At 39.8% G+C, this 18336-nt stretch overlaps 1 protein-coding gene across 1 annotated transcript; it reads left to right on the top strand.

The window, feature by feature from the left end:
- The first annotated feature begins 2441 nt into the window (after positions 1 to 2441).
- lbh (LBH regulator of WNT signaling pathway) lies at positions 2442 to 14486 on the top strand. The gene is made up of 3 exons (XM_053335921.1): positions 2442 to 2581; positions 7918 to 8020; positions 12404 to 14486. Exons 1-3 carry the CDS (start codon positions 2553 to 2555, stop codon positions 12629 to 12631), a joined length of 360 nt encoding a protein of 119 aa, XP_053191896.1. The 5' UTR covers positions 2442 to 2552; the 3' UTR covers positions 12632 to 14486.
- The last annotated feature ends 3850 nt before the right edge of the window (positions 14487 to 18336 follow it).

Genomic DNA, 18336 nt, shown 5'->3' with positions numbered 1-18336 from the left:
GCTAATTATTAATCATTTTGATCGAGCCAGATATCTTACCTTTGATTCTGAGTAAGCATTTAAATGAAATAATCAGAGAATTTTAAAAAACTAAGATTAGTGATTGGTCTCATAACCTAAAAAATATCAAAACACTTAAATTGCAATAACAAATAATAACAAAAATAAAATAGAAAGTAATAAATAATGATTTAGTTTAAGCCTCCCTGTAAATATCACTCTGTTTATCTTTCTATGCTGCCACATACACCACAACTAAAATAAACAGTGATTAAAATTACTGTTGAAAGTAAGAAAAAAAATTAAATATGCAATGCACAATTAAATATGCTGAAACACAAGCTTTCTCCAAATATAAAGAGAAAAAAACATTGTCAGTCTACAGCAGGTAGTTAAGGGCCCTCCTGTAGACAGTAAAGGGCCTTACACATTGTACAGTATCTCCTGACTATTCCATAGACACCACTGACATCCTGTGGAAAATCCGTGTCATTGAATCTTTCAAGAAGAACATCTTTTGCTTCCTATGTGGAGGTATGTCTATTACAAGCATCAGTGGCACACAACACAAACATAAATTATATCAGTGTAGTATTTTCAATCCAGTATTTCTGAATCCTGAACAGCACCAACAAGGATAAACCTCTAGTCAAGAGAAGGGAGTTACATTTCCATTTCACATAATATGGAAAATACTAATTATCGGTTACAACAGTTGAACAAGCCCACAAACATTTATTTTCCATCTTTAAGTGAAACTTCAGTTACATAAAGTATGTGGACACAAATCTGTTATTTACATGGTCAAAAGTGATTCAGTGATAAGTGATTATAGAACATTTGACCACTTATTGCTTAGACTATTGCTTAGTTTTATCCCATTGAGGCTGATAAAAATAAAAAAAACGCTGCTGCGGTTTTATGTCCCATCCAATCCACAGTGTTTAACAGCTGAGGGAACAGACTAAAAACCTCTATGCAGAAGGTGCCTTAAGAAGCCAAAGAGAAGGCTTGTGACCACAATATTTCTCAAATATTTGCCTCAGTTTGGCTTTAGATCCTCCACACAGCAAACAATGCTATACAATATGACTATACAGTTTAATATTTGATTTGCTTCTTGTTCCTTGAAAGTATGGCGGCATCATGTTGAAAGGTATTATAACATGTAGGACAAGGTAAATGTATCTTGGACAGCTGAACTTTTGATCAATATAGTTTAGAGGCATCCCTGATGGCAAAAAATATAGACTGTGTCTTTTTAAAGAAAACGTTTTGCAGCACTTTAATTTTGGATAAACAAAGTGCTTATTTTTGCTCTGTTTGCTACTCAGCCAAGCATGTGTGCCACCTGCTGACAGCCAAGAGGTTTTGATAAAGGGTATTTGTAAACTGGAAGACTTGAAGAAGCTGCAAATTGCATTATAATGTGATGTGTATGTCATCAAAGAGGCAATAAAGAGATTAACAATCAATATGGGACTTCCAAAATGTTACTGCACATGCACTTAAGGTGTATTATTATGAATGAAACAAAGCTGAGACGAAGCTGAGACATTCAAATCAGGTCCTTAGTAGTTGGGCACAAGGGGGCAGTAGAGCCATACTAGATTTTACCATTTGTCCCCTAAAAACTGGAGAGCGTCTTGTGCACCTGCTTCCTCTGTGCCAAATGTACAGGGACACTGCGTGCACGGAAAAGATAAGTGGTCATTTTATACGGCGTGATGGTCAAGTATGTTCCAGCAGCTGACTATAACATAATCAGGTCCTGGAAAAATCTGCATTATGAATTTATGTATAATCCTGAAATTCATCAAACAAGTTAAACAATCTGTAGTGAACAGACATGTGTAATTTGAACTGAGTTTAAAAGCAAAACACTGCAGAAGGAGCATCTATTTCGACTGAAATATGAAGACATTGACTTGCCCTTGGAATATATTTGTGAATGAGTCAGGCAGATGAGCTCTCTGCCTCTCCCTCCTCATTTGGATGAATGTCACGGATTACCTAACAGGCGAACAAGTGTTTTTTTTTTTTTTTTTCATTCAAGAGGAGGTAAGACTGTCATTTTTGTTGCCTTGGAGACTACAAATCAATAGCATCATGCAGTATCTTCTTGTCCATTCCCAATGAGAAGGTGCAGTGGCTGCTGTCGTCATCAGGGCTGGGGCGGAGGGGGCACGACTCACCTGCGCTCTGATTGGCTCCTGCTGATAATGAGCTGCCATTGAGGATTTCAGGCCCGTGCAATGAGGAGGTGTGTCTCCGGTCGCTAAAGTACACGCCTCTCAGATAAATACTCCGCACAACTGGGATGCAGATCAGACAAACCAAATTAAAGAGCCGCGTTTTGCTCTCAGGCTGTTAAAACTTGTCGCATAGTTGCTTTCGGTTTGCGTTGTGCGTCCTGTGCTGCTTTTGGAGAGAGAGAGAGAGAGAGCGAGAGGAAGAGAGAGAGAGAAAGAAAAAACTACAACGAGACTGAGAGAAATCAGTGGCTGTAATTAAATTCCCTAATCAGCAGAATTAACAGCAGGTGTGAATTCATGTCTGTATTTTCCCCGCAGATATATTGGTGAGTACTCCCATCTTTTTTGACTTTCACCTGTTTCACTCGCTTTGAGTCTTTTCAGTTGTTCTCGCTGGATAGAGATAACTAAATCAACTATCAAACAATATATGTGTTGTTTGTTTGTTTGTTTTTTTTTCTCACCAGACAGGTAAGAACAATGCATTCTATAGTTGTGGTTTATATCTGCCTTGTGATTTCCCTCTGAATCAGCCACCTTTGTTGCTGCACCCACTCTTGTTTCCTTTGAGATTTTCTGTGGGGTGTTGCCCCTAAATTTGGAAATGTCACAGCACTAAGTGACTGGAAAAAAAATAAATTCTTGGTCTCCCCTGATGCATATTATTACCAACATCATATATATGATTTATGTTTTAGTTTTTAGCTTTTTGATCTGCTGCAACTGTTAATCCTAGAAGGTCAGTGGTCACTTAGTGTGGTCTGCTTTATTTTAATCTTATTTCTATTTGAGGGTAAATGCTCTTTAATCCCATTTTCGGTACCTCTTTTGCAAATAGAAACACACAGGCTTTCTTTAGCATACAGATTGGTGTGAAGTAAGACACCGTTTTCATCCTCTGGTCTTTTGTGCTGCAGGTGCAGTGCAATAGCAGAAGGATGGGTGCACTCTGTTTCTATCATTTTTAATCACCAAGGCATTTTTTTTTCACCATTTATCTCTGATGATCAGCACCTTCATATATTTTAACACAGAGATCGGGGATGCACTTTTATTTATTTGAGTCTCTCTGTACTCTTATCTGTTGAATGTCTTTCCTGTCTGTAGAGAGGATATGCAAGTCGCTTTGAAATATTGTTTTGCGAGCACTGCTCAAACCTCAACAGGCTTTTTAGCAGTCTTTACCAGGAAGTTCAGAATCGACCTCTTTACTGTAACCACACTCTTCTCCTGCGCCTATGCTTACAGTAATCCTGTGCTTTTCTGTTCTGTTAAAAAAAGCTTCTATGTAAAACCCATAAACAGGCATTTTGACTTTTTCTTCGGGGTTAGTTATAATTTAAAGTTAAGACAAATGTGCATGTTACAAGTCACACCAAACCTTTCTTTGTCTGCACTGTGGTTTTTCTACCCATGTAAACAGGAAGATACTCACTCAAAATATATACACAACAGCAGAAAATCTATAGGGCCAATACATTTTCACTTCTAAACTTGTCACTTAAGATTACAGTCAGGGACTGGAGTGGCAACTGATCCATAATGTGCTTTCAGTGACAGGCTCAACTCACAAGAATCTGGATACAATCCATTCATTCCAGTGCACTTTTGGGGGTCTTACTCAGCCCCCCCACCACCACTACCACCCACATACCTGCAGAAGCTGTGTGACTCGGCTGGTGGTAAGCTCTCAGCGCTGGCATGGGACGTCAGCAGCTTTACCCTGTCACCGCACAGGCTGAGATTTATGATACTAGTAGTAAGAACTGAGGGGTGACAGAGGGGAAACAATGTTTATAACGCAAGTTCTATCTTGTGCATCACGTGAGATTGTCACAGAGACAACTTGGGCTCCTGTCAACACCACTACAGAACGGACACACAAGGAGCTAGCATGGCCTTGGCCTTTTTATAGCCTTGAGAAAGATTGATGAAGACTCTCAGGCTTAGGGTTAAAATAATGATTTTTGTCCATCATAGATGAAGATGTAAGGCCTGTGTGGCAGATGGCTTTACAGACCTATCAGGAATATGCTCACTATATAATGAGGTGAGGTAGGTGACGGATAAATACAGCATGTCTATTTTTCCGCTGCTTATCTACCCCTCCACTGGTCACTGCATCAGTGCCTTTGTCCTCTTTTCCGATAACACAGATGCTGCAACTACAGATGTTGTAATCCACAAGGTTAAGAAACACAAATGTCACATTGTATTCTTTTCTCATATAGGGTAGTTTTCACAACTATACTATATGAGAAAAGAATACAATAAGGTAAGGTGAAAAAGGCACTAGAAAGGGCATTGCTGATTAGCATGTGCATCCTTCTCACAATGAGCTTTTCAAAAATATTGCTCGAATTGTAGCAGACATGCAGCAAACATTTATTACTATAGATTAATCTGCAGATATCTTGTACTTTAGTCTTGCAATGTCAGAAGGTGTCGGGGGGGAAAAACCCAACAATAAAAAAATTTCTATCATAGAAAGATGGAGAAAACCACCAAATATTCAAATATGTGAAGCTGCAACCACCTTTCTTTTTTGGCATTTTTGCTAATAAAAATGACTGAATGCATTATTTTTTTATTGACCAACTATCAACAACTTAGCAATTCTAAGCTCTAAACTATAATTCTTCTGGCAAGTGTTTTTAGATACATGATAAACTGTGTCTTGTGCCGGTAGCAGCTGTCCATGTGCCCTGGCTACATGTGAGAATTGGCAAGCTGGCAGGACCAGGTCTACATTATCTTGTCTGGGTAAAGTGGTTAAGAAGTTTACTGACATAGAAACTATGCCACTGCAGCATCACGCCATTTTAAGATCTGTGTCTTGTCATTTGCCATTGGAATCAGGCAATCTAGCAATTTTTTTTTTTTTTTGTATATTGTTGTCCAGCTGAGACATTTTCCATTCAAACATGGCTGCCAAATGTGTTTTTTGGCCATAGACAGTATTGCCTTCGCCGGGGTCCAAGCTGCTTTTTATGTAATACATTTACAGGCTGGTCACTTATAGAACACTTAACGTCCCCTCTCTGGGAGGAAAGTATTCTACTTTGAGAATGGGACACACTGTTCAGCCTCACTTGACACTTGAAGCAATAATAGATGTGACTGGTGCGCGTGTATGTTTGTTTCCTACCAGGTTGACTTGTTACATGTGCACCCCCATTTCCTCCTCATTGTGCCCCTTTATGTTTTATTAGGCCGATGTTCTGTTATTCTTAGCTGAGCAGGATGTTTATACGATCCTCAAGCAGAAATATGACTGGCAAGGCCTGAGTGTTTATCTTTTTTTCCCTTCCCTCCCTCTCTTCCCCTCTGCTCAGGTCTTCACTGTCACTGTTCCGTATTCATCCCTCCTCCGCTACTTTTTGCATGCCTGCCTCATCCTCCTCTGCACCCCACTCAAGGATGAAATAAGCTCAAGAGCAGCCCCAGCTGACATTATTTTTTCCATGTTAAACCTTGTATATCCTTCAAGCCTCCTTTTTTATTTTTGGATATCCGGCTATTGTTTCGGCCAAGTATGCTGTGTCGTCTGACTGGTGCAGCAAAGGGTGTTTTATGGTGATTCAACCAGAAGCTTTTCAATTTTCACATGTTTAGAGCCACCCTACACCCTGCTGTGATGTCAGTGTTTCCTAGTGAAAGTGACAATGGGTGTGTGTACATTTATGGATGGAAAAACTGATTGATAAATGGCAGTTGCCATTGCTTTAGGGTTTAATGGTCTCCTGGCTCTGAGTGACTCATGTCACATGATGAATTTGTGTGCCTCTGCTTATTGAGACTTCAGTAAGACTGTAATCTATATTTTTTTTGTATGTTTGTATTTCTGAAAAGAACTTGTAATGTGATTAACAATACTTCAAAAGAATGTGGATGCAAAACAATGTTGTTGCCTAGAAATCGTGGGCGTATTAGCAGAAATGATTGGCATCTGAGTCTTTTTAAGCACCACAACAATGGGGGCATCATTGTGTCAGTGTTGTCACTTTGGCCACACAACTTTTTTTACAGGATGTTAAATGCTAAAATATATCTTAACAGTAGCACATGTAGAGAGGACTCAAAGTCAGCGACTGCCAATTACACCGCAATACCTATCTAAACTTTGCTAAAATTAGTCACTGTTAGCTACTAGTAACACCAGACCGGTAAGGCTGTAGCAGTAATATCTTTAGTGCAAGAGTGCATTTTGCATAAATTAAAGTTTTTCTCTGAGAATTCACGAAATAATTTTATTTATTCAAAAGTTACATAGTCCGGCTTTAAGACAGCAGTTTGCTGGACCCTAAATTGAACTTCCATGTGCATAGTGTAATTTTAAGATGTACCGGTAAGTGATGTGACAGTAAATGCAGAGATATTTAAATGTATCCATAAAGGCGAATCTTAGTATGAGTCATAAGTGGAGACAAAAACACATCAATATTCTTTACTTCCAGTGGAGAATGATTCATGTTGTAATTGCAGATGAAGTTAAAGTATTGTAAGTATTCAGTGTTTTCAGTCTGTTATCTAATTGACATGAAGCAAGTGATGAATAAGATTGTGGTGAATGGTAAAATTAATTTAGTGGAACCCATGGTTACATAATCACTCCTTATTCCAAAAACATGTGTTAATTACTACCATGGTATAACATTTCATCATTCTGCTATATCCCAAAATAAACAAGTTTTATTTAAGACTTGAAGCATGTCAAGCGAAGCCCATATATCAGATCAGATAATGTGAGGACGTGAGTGAGCTTTTTATCGTGTTCTGTTTTCTTTGTCCTATAAAATCAGTGACCACACAAACCACAAGCTTTTGGCCACTGACCACAAGGCACCAGGCTTTAAATAGAGAGCGTGAGAAGGTCGCTCAGCATCTCATCTCAAGACTGCATCTCTGTCAGTCCTGGAACCTGCTTCAAGTCATTCTTCAAAACTTTACTACAACAATGCTGGCTAGTCAATGCACTGAACATGAATTAGCAACCTCTTTGTTACTTTCCTCTAAAATGGAAAGTTTGGCCAAGCTTCGATGGAACAGAGAGCATTGAGTTCCACCCCAGTCAAATACCACAGCACGCCCCCAGCACACTCTCACAATGACTGTGTTGCTAGTGCAAGAGCACATCATCCTGTATTTAGAAAGGGCCACTTTATGCAAGCCACATCGTGAGCTGTGCAGCTTTGCAGTGCATTAACACAGAGCACAGGCTGGATGCTAGGTGTGTTGTGGTCAAGATATGCCGAGCATAAACAAAACTGTTGAATATGTGCAGGAAGGTAAAGCAACCATAACTTTTAGACCTCGACTGTGTATGCGTATCAAGGGTTTGAAAGATGTGGTGTGTGTGTGTGTTGTATTTTCCCTTTTTGTTTGTATTTAGTAAATTTATGTTAACAGTTTATATAAACACATTGTGAATGTTTTTGACAATAATAATTCACTTGTGAATAATCACTTTTTTACCTTTTTTTTTTTTTTAAATGATTGTTTTGTATTGGGGGGGTTTGTGCCTAGTGTACATTTTCTCAAGGTATCAGACTAAAGCACAAATAATTTCTGCTAATTCAATTTTCTTTTTCTCTCCCTATGGAGCATGATCATCATTGCATCTAACTGCATGTCTTTCTTTTTTCTTCTTTTCACCCTGCAGCCCAGTGTTTGTGCCCAGCCGAGACATGACTGAGGTGATGATCAACAGCACCCCCATGGAGGACATGAGGCTCAGCCCCAGCAAGGACAGACTCTCCTTCCAGGTAGGACACACACGCGCATGCATGACAGTGAAACACTGCTTCTGTCTCAATTCCCTACCCGTATGTTTTTTTATGTGACATACTCACCTAATATGAATTTATTCATTATCAGGAGGTGGATGGACAGCATTTCATGATTTGTGACAACATGGCTACATTTTGTGCAGGGTTTTGGAAATTCGGTATACTCTGTACAGTATACCATATAGAAGAGAGATTTAATATTAATATTATATAAAAAATAATTTCCAGCACTGATTACGCCAGATTGTTTGTGTATAACAAAACATTACCAGAACAGTTTCATCACTTTGCAATATTTTTTTTGTTTTGTTTTTCATTTTGACATTGTTGAAATGTGATGTTATAAACATGGTCTACTTATCTGGAAATTTAGAGTGGTTATTAAATGAAAACATCCACCTGTTGTTGTTTTTTGAAAATGACATTCTAGTAAAGTAAAGTGTCCTTCATTTATCACAGTATATTGCAAATAGGTCACTGGAAGTTCCCATTGGTCACAGCTGTTTGCATAAAGAGAAAATGCAGTTCTGGGAAACTAGTGTACTCAAAAATAAACCTTACAGATTCAGAGAGATGAGAGAGGCAGCCATCAGGTGGTCTTGACAAGCTGTTTTTCCAGCAGCTTTGTTTTACTGTCAGCTCAACAGGGCCATCTTGGAAACAAAACTACTTAAACACACAGCTGCTTGCTTGTTTTAGTTTCACATTTATACTTGCGGAGAAAAGAAATAAAACTGTACTTACTGTAAAAGATGATTTACATATATTATGTCAAGAACCATTTATGATTTTTGGACAAGAAGATGTTAGTGGTGAATGGTTAGTGAAGCTGCATCTTAAGTAGTTTTCACTTGTGCCTTAAGGTCATGACTACAAAATTATTCATGAGAATGCCACCTGCTGATGCTTTCTCAACCCACGGGGAGGGAAATGGCTATTTCTGTTGAAAGACAGATAGTGTCATACAAGACATAAGATATAATTGAATTGAAAGTTGCACATTCAGTTCATTTATAAATTCAAGACAAATGCCTGCTGAAGCCATACTGTGTACAGACATTGACTCGAAGAGGATGTAGACTGACCCAGAGGAAAAGGCTTGCTTCCTTTCCCCACAGTTCACACCCCAGCTGTGGGTCTGTCTGAGAGGATGAGAAGAGCGGATAACGGGGGAAACTGGAGAAAAGGGGGGTGCTTATGTGCCACTTCTCCACTCTTTGCATCCCCACTCTGTATTTCCTCACCTCGGCCTTTTGCCCAGGGTCCCAGTCATTCCTTAGAGAAACACTGTATGAAGCCATTGATGCTACACCAGTCACTTCCTCCATTATGGGCACTGGGGGCTTTGACACACATTGGCCATTAAATTCCAGCTGCACATATAAAAAGTATTAAAATGAATGTGAGCCATACCAGTGGAGGAAAATGAGTAAATAGCTACTTGCTGAATTATCATCTCAAAAGGCAGGGTCATGATTCACGCTTCTGGCTTGTGCTCCCCCGAAACCAACCGCACACCCCAGATGATCCTAAAATAGCCAGCATTGTGCCTGGCTGATGATGTCTCGTCGCTTCCTGCTACTGGAAGTGAAACAAGTTATGACATGTGTTAGCTAGGGGTCCAAAGGCAAGGTCACTCACTGCCTAACTCCCCTTGGTGGTGACGCACAGCAAGGATTGGCAATGCAGGCCAGGAAATGCAGATACACAGAGGCATTAGACATGACCGTAGACATGCTTGCACACATCTTGGCATGGTTGTATGCCCAGCTGTCTTAAGAGAATATAAAAGCTGATTATACACACATATGTGGGGCCTAAAAGTCTGAGAACACATTGAAATGATCTAATATTTTCACTTAAACCTGGTAATAATCAAAGTTTGTGGATTCTGAAATATTTAAACCACAAGAAATTAATACTTGTAAACTTAAGTAGAAATATTTAAGATTCTGCACCATGTCTAGGCTCATTTTTGTGTTCAGATGACACTCGCATTGTGATAGAAGGAAATCAAAGAGGGGCTTTCTCAGCTTCAAATCATAGCTGGACTAAAGTTTTTTTTAATGGGGTGCATGGGACTCTAAGACACTTTGGGGAACAGTTGTAAACAAAGCATGATCAGGAATACCAAAAGGGACCACGCCATCAGAAGAGCAGTATATCAAACTTAGTTCCCCAAAAGATAATAAAGCAACTTCATCACAAGTATATCATTTGCTAAATAAAGAACGCTAGACCTCCAGTCAGCAAAAGAACGATCGAAAGAAGGCTGTCTTGTAGTGGTCTCAGAGAACAAGTAGCAATCTCTAAACCACTTCTCAGGAGGGGAAACAAAGCCAAACACTTTGTGTGGGCTAAGACATACCAGCATTTCACAGTGGATGACTGGAAAAAGTCCTATTCACTGATGAATCCAAGCTTGAGATTTATGGCAGTAACAGAAGGGTTGTACATAAGGAGACGAACAGGAGAGAGACGATACCGCAGTGTATCAAGCCCATAGTGAAGAATCGCAGCAGGATATTCAAGTCTGGGTTTTTTTTTTATGTGCCTACTCTGGAGTTGAACACCTGCACCAAACTGACTACACCATGACCAAGGAGAAGTACTGCTCCATTCTTCAGAGACGGTGTACCTCTGATTTGTATGTTCATGAAGAATGATTCATACTGCAGCAAGATAATGACCCTAAACACACCTCAAAGCTTTGCAAGAACTACTTGAAGGAGTGCTGACTGTCATGGACTTCCCTCTAGCCACCTGACCTCAAGCCCATTGAACATTTATGTGAGCACTTGAAGACTGAAAAAGACAAGCATCGTTTGACATCACAAGAAGCTCTTTGGAACATTGTCAAATCACACTAGGTTAACCTGGGTCATCAGGTTTTGTACAAAGTTGTAGAGCACATGCCAGCTTGAATGCATGTTGTAAGATTCAGCCTTTTCACTCCAATTGTTGAGCTGATATCATTTGTGATTGAAAAAATTGGAAACGAATGCAAAATAGAAGTATCTTGACTAGTGGTCTCAGACTTTTGGACTCCACTGCACATGCTTTCATAACTTGACAAATTCTCACATTCACATGACATATTTATAGCTTTTTGTCTTTTTCCTAACTTCACATCTGTCTCCTATGGAATTCATAGAGACTTGGACACAGCTGGATCCCCTCTATCTCTTCCCCTCTTTTCTTGTCTCAGTCTCTCCTGCCTCATCTAATGCTTTCTTTCCACTCGGCTCTTTGCCCAGATAGCGACATGCCCCCCCCCTCCTCCTCCAAATGTCTTGGAGTGAAATATGCAGGTCTAAAAATATTCATCCACTTTATCCAAACAACAGCAAGAAATGCTGTTCTTGGACCAGGAGTGGCAGGCTTTTTCCCCTGGGCCATTTCTCTGGTTCCTGAGAACAGAGAAAGTCGGAGGTTGATGTCCAATCTTGCCAGGACACCGACATGTAATCTTTTGTCAGATTGTCTCTCATGCCCTTCAGTTTAGATCCAAACATTAACTGTGGCATGCTACATTTATAAGCAGACGTATCAGTCTGGATTTGGAGAGAACTGTAGTCCATTTCATGTTCTTACCTAAAGCTTTTTTCAGACTCAATTCCTACAGTATGAAGTTTTCCACATACCACGAACACTGCTGACTGTTCTAGGGATAGGTGCTTTATTTATACACAGACCGTCATGTCCTAGTAAGCCTTTCACCTTCTTCTTCTTTTTTTTTTTAATATATATTTTCAACTTACTCTTAGTTTGAAATGCTGTGATTATGCTCTTGTATAATCTTCTGAGTAGTGGGTGATGTGGTACTGGTTGGGTTCCTAAGCCGCTCGTAGCTGCTTGGCACAATGCCTTCCAAAGCATTTAGATTATACATGATGCAGCATTTACAGCTAGTCCCGCTAGACATGCCTGATTCAAACATACACAGACACTAATACACAACTGTTCCTCACAAAATATATTTTTTTTGGTGAGTAACTATTTAGAGAGCTATTTTAGCTGTTACAGGAATGTAGGACGGGCAAGAACAGGTATGCCACTGGGATTTTAAGAAACCACTTCCAATCACGAATGTTTAGTCTTCACATCACTTCCTTCACATTTGTTTAGCCTTGTAGTGGTGCCTGCAACACTTCTGTGAGGCTCAAGACTTAGGTTCTGGTATCCCAAAAGCCACACTTGCATTTAACACTGGTCAGAGATGTGCTCACAACTTATTTCTTGCCTTACAATTGGAGACAGCTGACTCTGCTGAATTGTGTGAACTTGCTTAGGTTAATGAAAAATTCATAATAAGTATTTTTACCCTTGTCTGTCTTTTTTTTTTCTTTTTCTTTTTAGATATTCCCCGACCCCTCAGACTTTGACCGTTGCTGTAAGCTCAAAGATCGCTTGCCATCCATCGTGGTTGAACCAACAGAGGGAGAAGTTGAGAGCGGGGAGCTCCGCTGGCCTCCAGAGGAGTTCCTGGTCAGTGAAGGAGAGGAGGAGGAAGAAGAGGAGGAGGAAGAAGAGCAGAATAATGGCAGCATCCAAAACGGACTGCCAACACAGAATTCCCAGCACTAGAATCTGTGTTGCAGCACCAACACACTCCTGTCCTCGCCTCCTTTCTGAATGACTCTCCCTTTCACACACTGGTCACACTGCACCTTAGCACTTCAGAAGACTCAACTGGCAGGCATTTGGTGTGTCTAGTGGTGTCATCTCATTTCCCTTGACACCAAAGTATCACTCCCACAAAAGAAGCAATACACACACACACACACACACACACACGCAGGACACACTTTCTCACAAATACACAGTAAATTATCCTCTTGGACTGCAGACCCAACTAAACAAACTTGAGAAGAACCGACATGCACAAGTCTAACCTACACTTAACTTCCCGCCATGCCTACCACCGTGTGTGTCTCAGCCCAGAACGGATGTCCTGTTGGACGGTGGCAGCTCAGTGCTCCATGGACAGCTCTTACACTGCAGGGGGCTACTACTGCTCTGTACTTAACTCCAAAATGGCTGGCATCATGACCCCAGAGACTTCATCCTTGCTTACAGAACTATCGTGGTACCCAAGGGAATTATTGTCTACAATACACTGTCCAAACCTGTGTTCACTTTCTGGATTGATATGTTAATTATTGTGATCACCACTGCTGTCCATAGATTTGTCTATTTCTGAGAAGTGAATGTTTTTTGATTTGTCTGTTTTTTGAGAAGTGGGTGTTTTGTGCGAAATGTTACTGGGAATTTTTTTTTTTTTACCTTGAGTCAGGCATTCATGGCGAAAAGGCATAATTTTAGAGAAGTGAGCAGAGAGTGACGGAAAATAAACCAGCAAGCCCTTCTATGCTAAGTACTCACGAGATAAATGTACAAAGGTTTGTTGTGCAGTGAGGTCTCCTGGAAGCCTTATGAAAAGCAGTAGTTGGGTGATGAAGCAAAATTTACAACACTGAGGACTAAATGTGATGCAAGATTATTGTTCAAAAGAGAAAAGCTGAGTGAGGATGGAAAATTGTAATTTTTGGAAAACAAAACATTTGTCAGGATAAAGCAATGTACAGACCCAATGAAGGATGTGTAAATACTCATTCCCAGTGAGCCAACCCCTGAGGCCTTGTAGTGCGTCTTGTTTAGTTTTAATTTAGAAAGACAAAAGACTGAGAATTGCTCTAAGCTGTAAACACCTAAACTGAAAGTTGACTCGTCCCTCCTAGTCTTCCTTTCCTTTGTGAAAACAGCCATACATTTGAAACCTGAGTTCAGGTCATGGAGAAGTCACAATGTAGGACAGGGTTCACAAATGAGGTTATAGGCAATATCTGACAGTATTAAAGAATTTATTCACAAAAAATTAAATCCATCAGAAATTGTTCATAGGAAATCAGATTTGTTTCTGGTAGATTGTAAATGTTTCAAAGGTAATGTCATTTTATTTTATGCCTGTATTGTAATTTCAAAAGTAGGTGTTCTCTTCTTACTCTTTAAATCATCACGTATTGTCTGTGAAGTCTGTCAGTCAATTTGTGGAGATTTCTCTGTGTACACAATCTGAAATACTGTTGTTGTACAAGCATGACTGAGATATGTCTCTACTCTTTTTGTAATTTCTCATTTGAGTGGCATTAGGGCTGTGTACATAACATCTCTCTTCCTCCTGTCAGTCACCTACAGGTCCCACATTGTTTTTGTAAAGCTCAGGGAGATAAGCCGCCATCTTTCTCTTGGTTTTGTTTTTTTTTTTTTTTTGTATTTAGACCACTTTTTCTCTGTGACAGTTACAGAGGCTGTAAATAAACATTTGAATTTGCTACCCAACTGCGTGACTCCGCTGTGAAAATAATTGACAATCAAGAGTTACTACTGTTTTTCTGGTAGAAGATGAAGGAAAAATAGCTTTTTACAGGGATTTACCCACAGCCAGCTTCAGTATTGTTTCCAAGAGACGACTACTGTGTTTACTTTCATTTTCCTCTGTTAACCCCTGCCCCCCTCCTCTTTTCTCCACTCACTTCACCTGCAGTGGTTAGAGAAAAGCAGTATTACTTCCTGCTCGGCATCTCTCACATAGAGATTCTCTCTACGAATACAGATGCAGGTATCAAATACGTGTATATATAGAAGCGAGAACAGGCCACATGCTACTTCCTGTCTTCAGTTTGCAGACAAAAATGCACAACATAACTCCTACTTACAACAAAATCGTATTCCTGTGCAGCTTTAATTTCCACATTCTTAAATGTTTTTACATTTAAAATATTAGTGGTTTCATTCAAGGAAATGGAGCACATTGGTTTGACTCACCAATCTTTGGAAAAAATTTACATTTTACAATTTTCTTAAATATCAAGGATAATGCAGGGTATAAAAGCCTGTGGAAGCAACTCCTCACGCTCTACCCATAAACACTCACCACAATGATACCATACTAATAAAATGTGGTTGAGTGGAAAAGCACTAATGGGGAACTGGGGGGGATTTACAGGAATAAACAGAAAGCTTTCTGATCATTGTTACAGTGGAAACTTCTCAGGTGATTTGTTGCTGTGTACTGTATTAGTGACCCACTGGGTCAAGTTTGATTGCCTAGTACCAGGAATAGTCCATCAGAGTTGCTGCGGTAGGGCCTTTAGGGGCCAAGAGCCTGATACATTGGCCAAGGTGGTACTCTCAGGGCCTTGCGGTGACTTCCTGGAAGGGGAACAATGAACTGACATTCTATTCTGCTTCTCTCTTCCTGGAAAAAATGGAGCATAAAGAGTTATTAATACCCCCAGCTGATAATGGTGGTCAGCAGCAATGTGTGCATCTGGCCTGGGGAGTCGCTGGCTACTTCCGAATAGGATAATAAAAATAATGTCCCCTTTCTAATGACTGTTGCTTGATCTCAGTGGAAAATGTCATGAGATCATGGAAAGAAGAAATCATAAGAAGGTAGAGAAAAGACAGCCATGGTCCTCAGAGAGACTGATTCAACATGAATCAAGCTACGTAATCATGTGACGTCAGCCAGAAACCTCTGAACCTTGCATTGACTTTCAAATATTGCTGGAGAGAGGAGCTGTGAGAAAGCAATATTCTTCACTTTTAATAAAGAAAGGTCTTGTGCTGAGGCTGAGGCTAAAGGAAAGATGAAAGGAAACCCTGCAGCATCTTTTCATAGCTTTTTGACATTTTGCTTCAGCTTTTATGGCTGCGACTTCATAGCTGATTAACTCATTATAGAACCATTACAATTACAGACCTTTTTGACTGCAACCAGTAATTAAAAAGTGGTTTTCCCCTTCAAACCTGATTGAGAAAGCATTGAAAATGAGACTCATGTTTTTAAACATGTTTAACACTCAATATCATTTTGATTTAGATTGTATTTCCCTCCAGCATCTGGAAATGTTTAAAGGATAGGTTCAGGCTAAAAGACTGTGGTTTTTGTACCCCATCACTTACACTGAGATTTCTTTAAGAAGGGATATTTTTGTTGTCAGTATGGACCGGGAGAACTATTTCAGTGACCAGTAATGCTTCAATGTACATATGAGCATTTGACTATTGTATTAATATGAACTCGAAAATAATGAGCTCGACTGCAGAAATGTTCAACTGCAACCAGCTTCTCACAATGAATGAGGGGATACAACATGACCGCACACATTTCTGCCAGAGTTTTGGTTATTTCACATGAGACTTTAGCAACATTGGAATTGGATTCTGATAACAGTTGTGTGGCTGTTTGCTTATGTTCCCTCACCATTGTTAATCAAATCTCATCAAACCAAACACACATCATCTGAGTTTTTCATTTAAACTCTTATTAAATAACGCATGAAAGTTTCTCACTGTGTTGCTTATTTATTCATGCCCAATTATGTTATAGAAAAATACTAGTTTGAAATCAAGTCTTCTGGGACTTGCACTATGAACCCTTGACGTTTGAGTTCATTTCACTGCAGGGTTCAACTTTTTCTTTTATACTTGAATGAAAAAGTGTATCCAAACTTTAAAAATCAGTAGTTTAAACTGTCAATCTGTTCATTAACCACCCTGCTGGTGAGAAAGGTGAGAGGTGACAGCTTTCAAGTAAGTAAGATGAGTATTCAACGAGAGTCACTGCGTACTCACTGACACGAAGGAACGGAGTGTGTCTCGCACACCATTGTTGGCGTAAGATACAGTATTTTTAAATGTGTGTGAGAGCGTGTGTGTGCCTGGCCGTGTATTAAAACTGTTGTCAGAGTCCTCTGAGTGAAGTCACTGATAGCTCTTCTAGCTCATTCTTGGAATTCTTTCCAATGGAAACAATCCCATCGCTGATCCCAGTGTGTCAGCAGAGTCTGACCTGCCAACCCCTGAATTCTCCCTGTCTCCCAACTATAGTCCACATTAACACTTTTTCTCTGTCACTCCCCTACACATGAACTCACACCTGCACCAACCCCTTCATGTACCCACAACATAACCCCTCCCTCTTAAATCTGATATGTCATGAAGAGAAAAATAATGCTTATCCAAGTGAACTCTTTTTCCATTCCCTCTCCTCAGCTTTCTTTCTCTGTAGTTGTTTTCTTGTTCTTTCTATTTTTCGCTCTCCCAGACTTCCCATTCTGTTGTTTCAGCAAGTTTCCCATACTTACATGACAGTAGAAATGTACTCTGCATTCCCACAGTTCAGGTTATGTAATGTAAGTTAACATTTCATTATAAACAGTGCCCCTGTTCTTATAACCTTGCTATTTCAGTACTGCAACCTTACTGTAAGCCAGCATGGTTTACTCTGTCTCTGCATATATAACTGTGTCTGTGTGTTTGTGCAAAGCTTGCAAACAGGCGCATGTGCTTGGAGGTTTTATGTCTAACCGTGTCTGTTATTATGAGTGCCATGTGCGTAAGGGAAAGATTCTTTTCCCATGGTTCCTCAAGTGTGAGAAGAAAGTAGAGCTCTCAGGACATGAAGCAAAAACTCTGCTAGTTATTTATAACCTGTCTGGAGCCGGCCCACCAAGCATAGACACATATCTGGCACTGTCAACAAGGGAAGAGTTAGAATAAGATACGCTGAGAGGCATACAACAAGGAGGGAGGATTAAAAGGTGAAGGAGTCAGGGGACGAAAAAGAAGGATGTTGAGGAGGCAGAGCATAAAGAACACCTGCACTGTAATGTAGATAAATCACAGGTTAAAGACTGATTGAGTCTCTTGGTGGCCAACTTAGATAAGACTTGGAGAGATAAGGTAAATTGCAACTGTAGCAAAAATGACACTTGGAAACTTGCTTAGTGTCACCTTGCCCTCATAAAATGTAACTTGTACTTTGCAAATTATGTTAGACCCAACACTGAGATGTCCATGAAGTAAGAGAGATAATGCATTTTTATTGTTATCTGTCCTCTCCATGAATGTATTTGACTTTTTAAAAATTCCACAGTGCCATGTGACACATTCATCAAGGACAGAAGACTACAATCTATAGTGATTCCTTATTCAAAAACAAAGCCTTAACAACTTCACAATTAATCAGTCAACTCTATACCTTTCCAAACTGTTCTCTGTGAGTGCACATCAAGAGATGAGCCTTTGAAGACATAATATGACTGCTGGACTCACAACCACAACACATATTTTGGACGAATGAGTCTAAGCACCCTGGGACTCATTCTCTATTTACCAGGGTGATGTAAGGTACATCTCAATCTCATCCTCAAGCTTTTAAAGCTTTGATCAATACAAGTTTGCTGGCATGCACTTGCGTATGTACTGTAGTTTTGTGTGTG

This window comes from Scomber japonicus, chromosome 16, assembly GCF_027409825.1.
Source record: "Scomber japonicus isolate fScoJap1 chromosome 16, fScoJap1.pri, whole genome shotgun sequence".
In the NCBI taxonomy this organism is placed as follows: Eukaryota; Metazoa; Chordata; class Actinopteri; order Scombriformes; family Scombridae; genus Scomber; species Scomber japonicus.
This window is presented reverse-complemented; position numbering and strand designations above follow the sequence as displayed.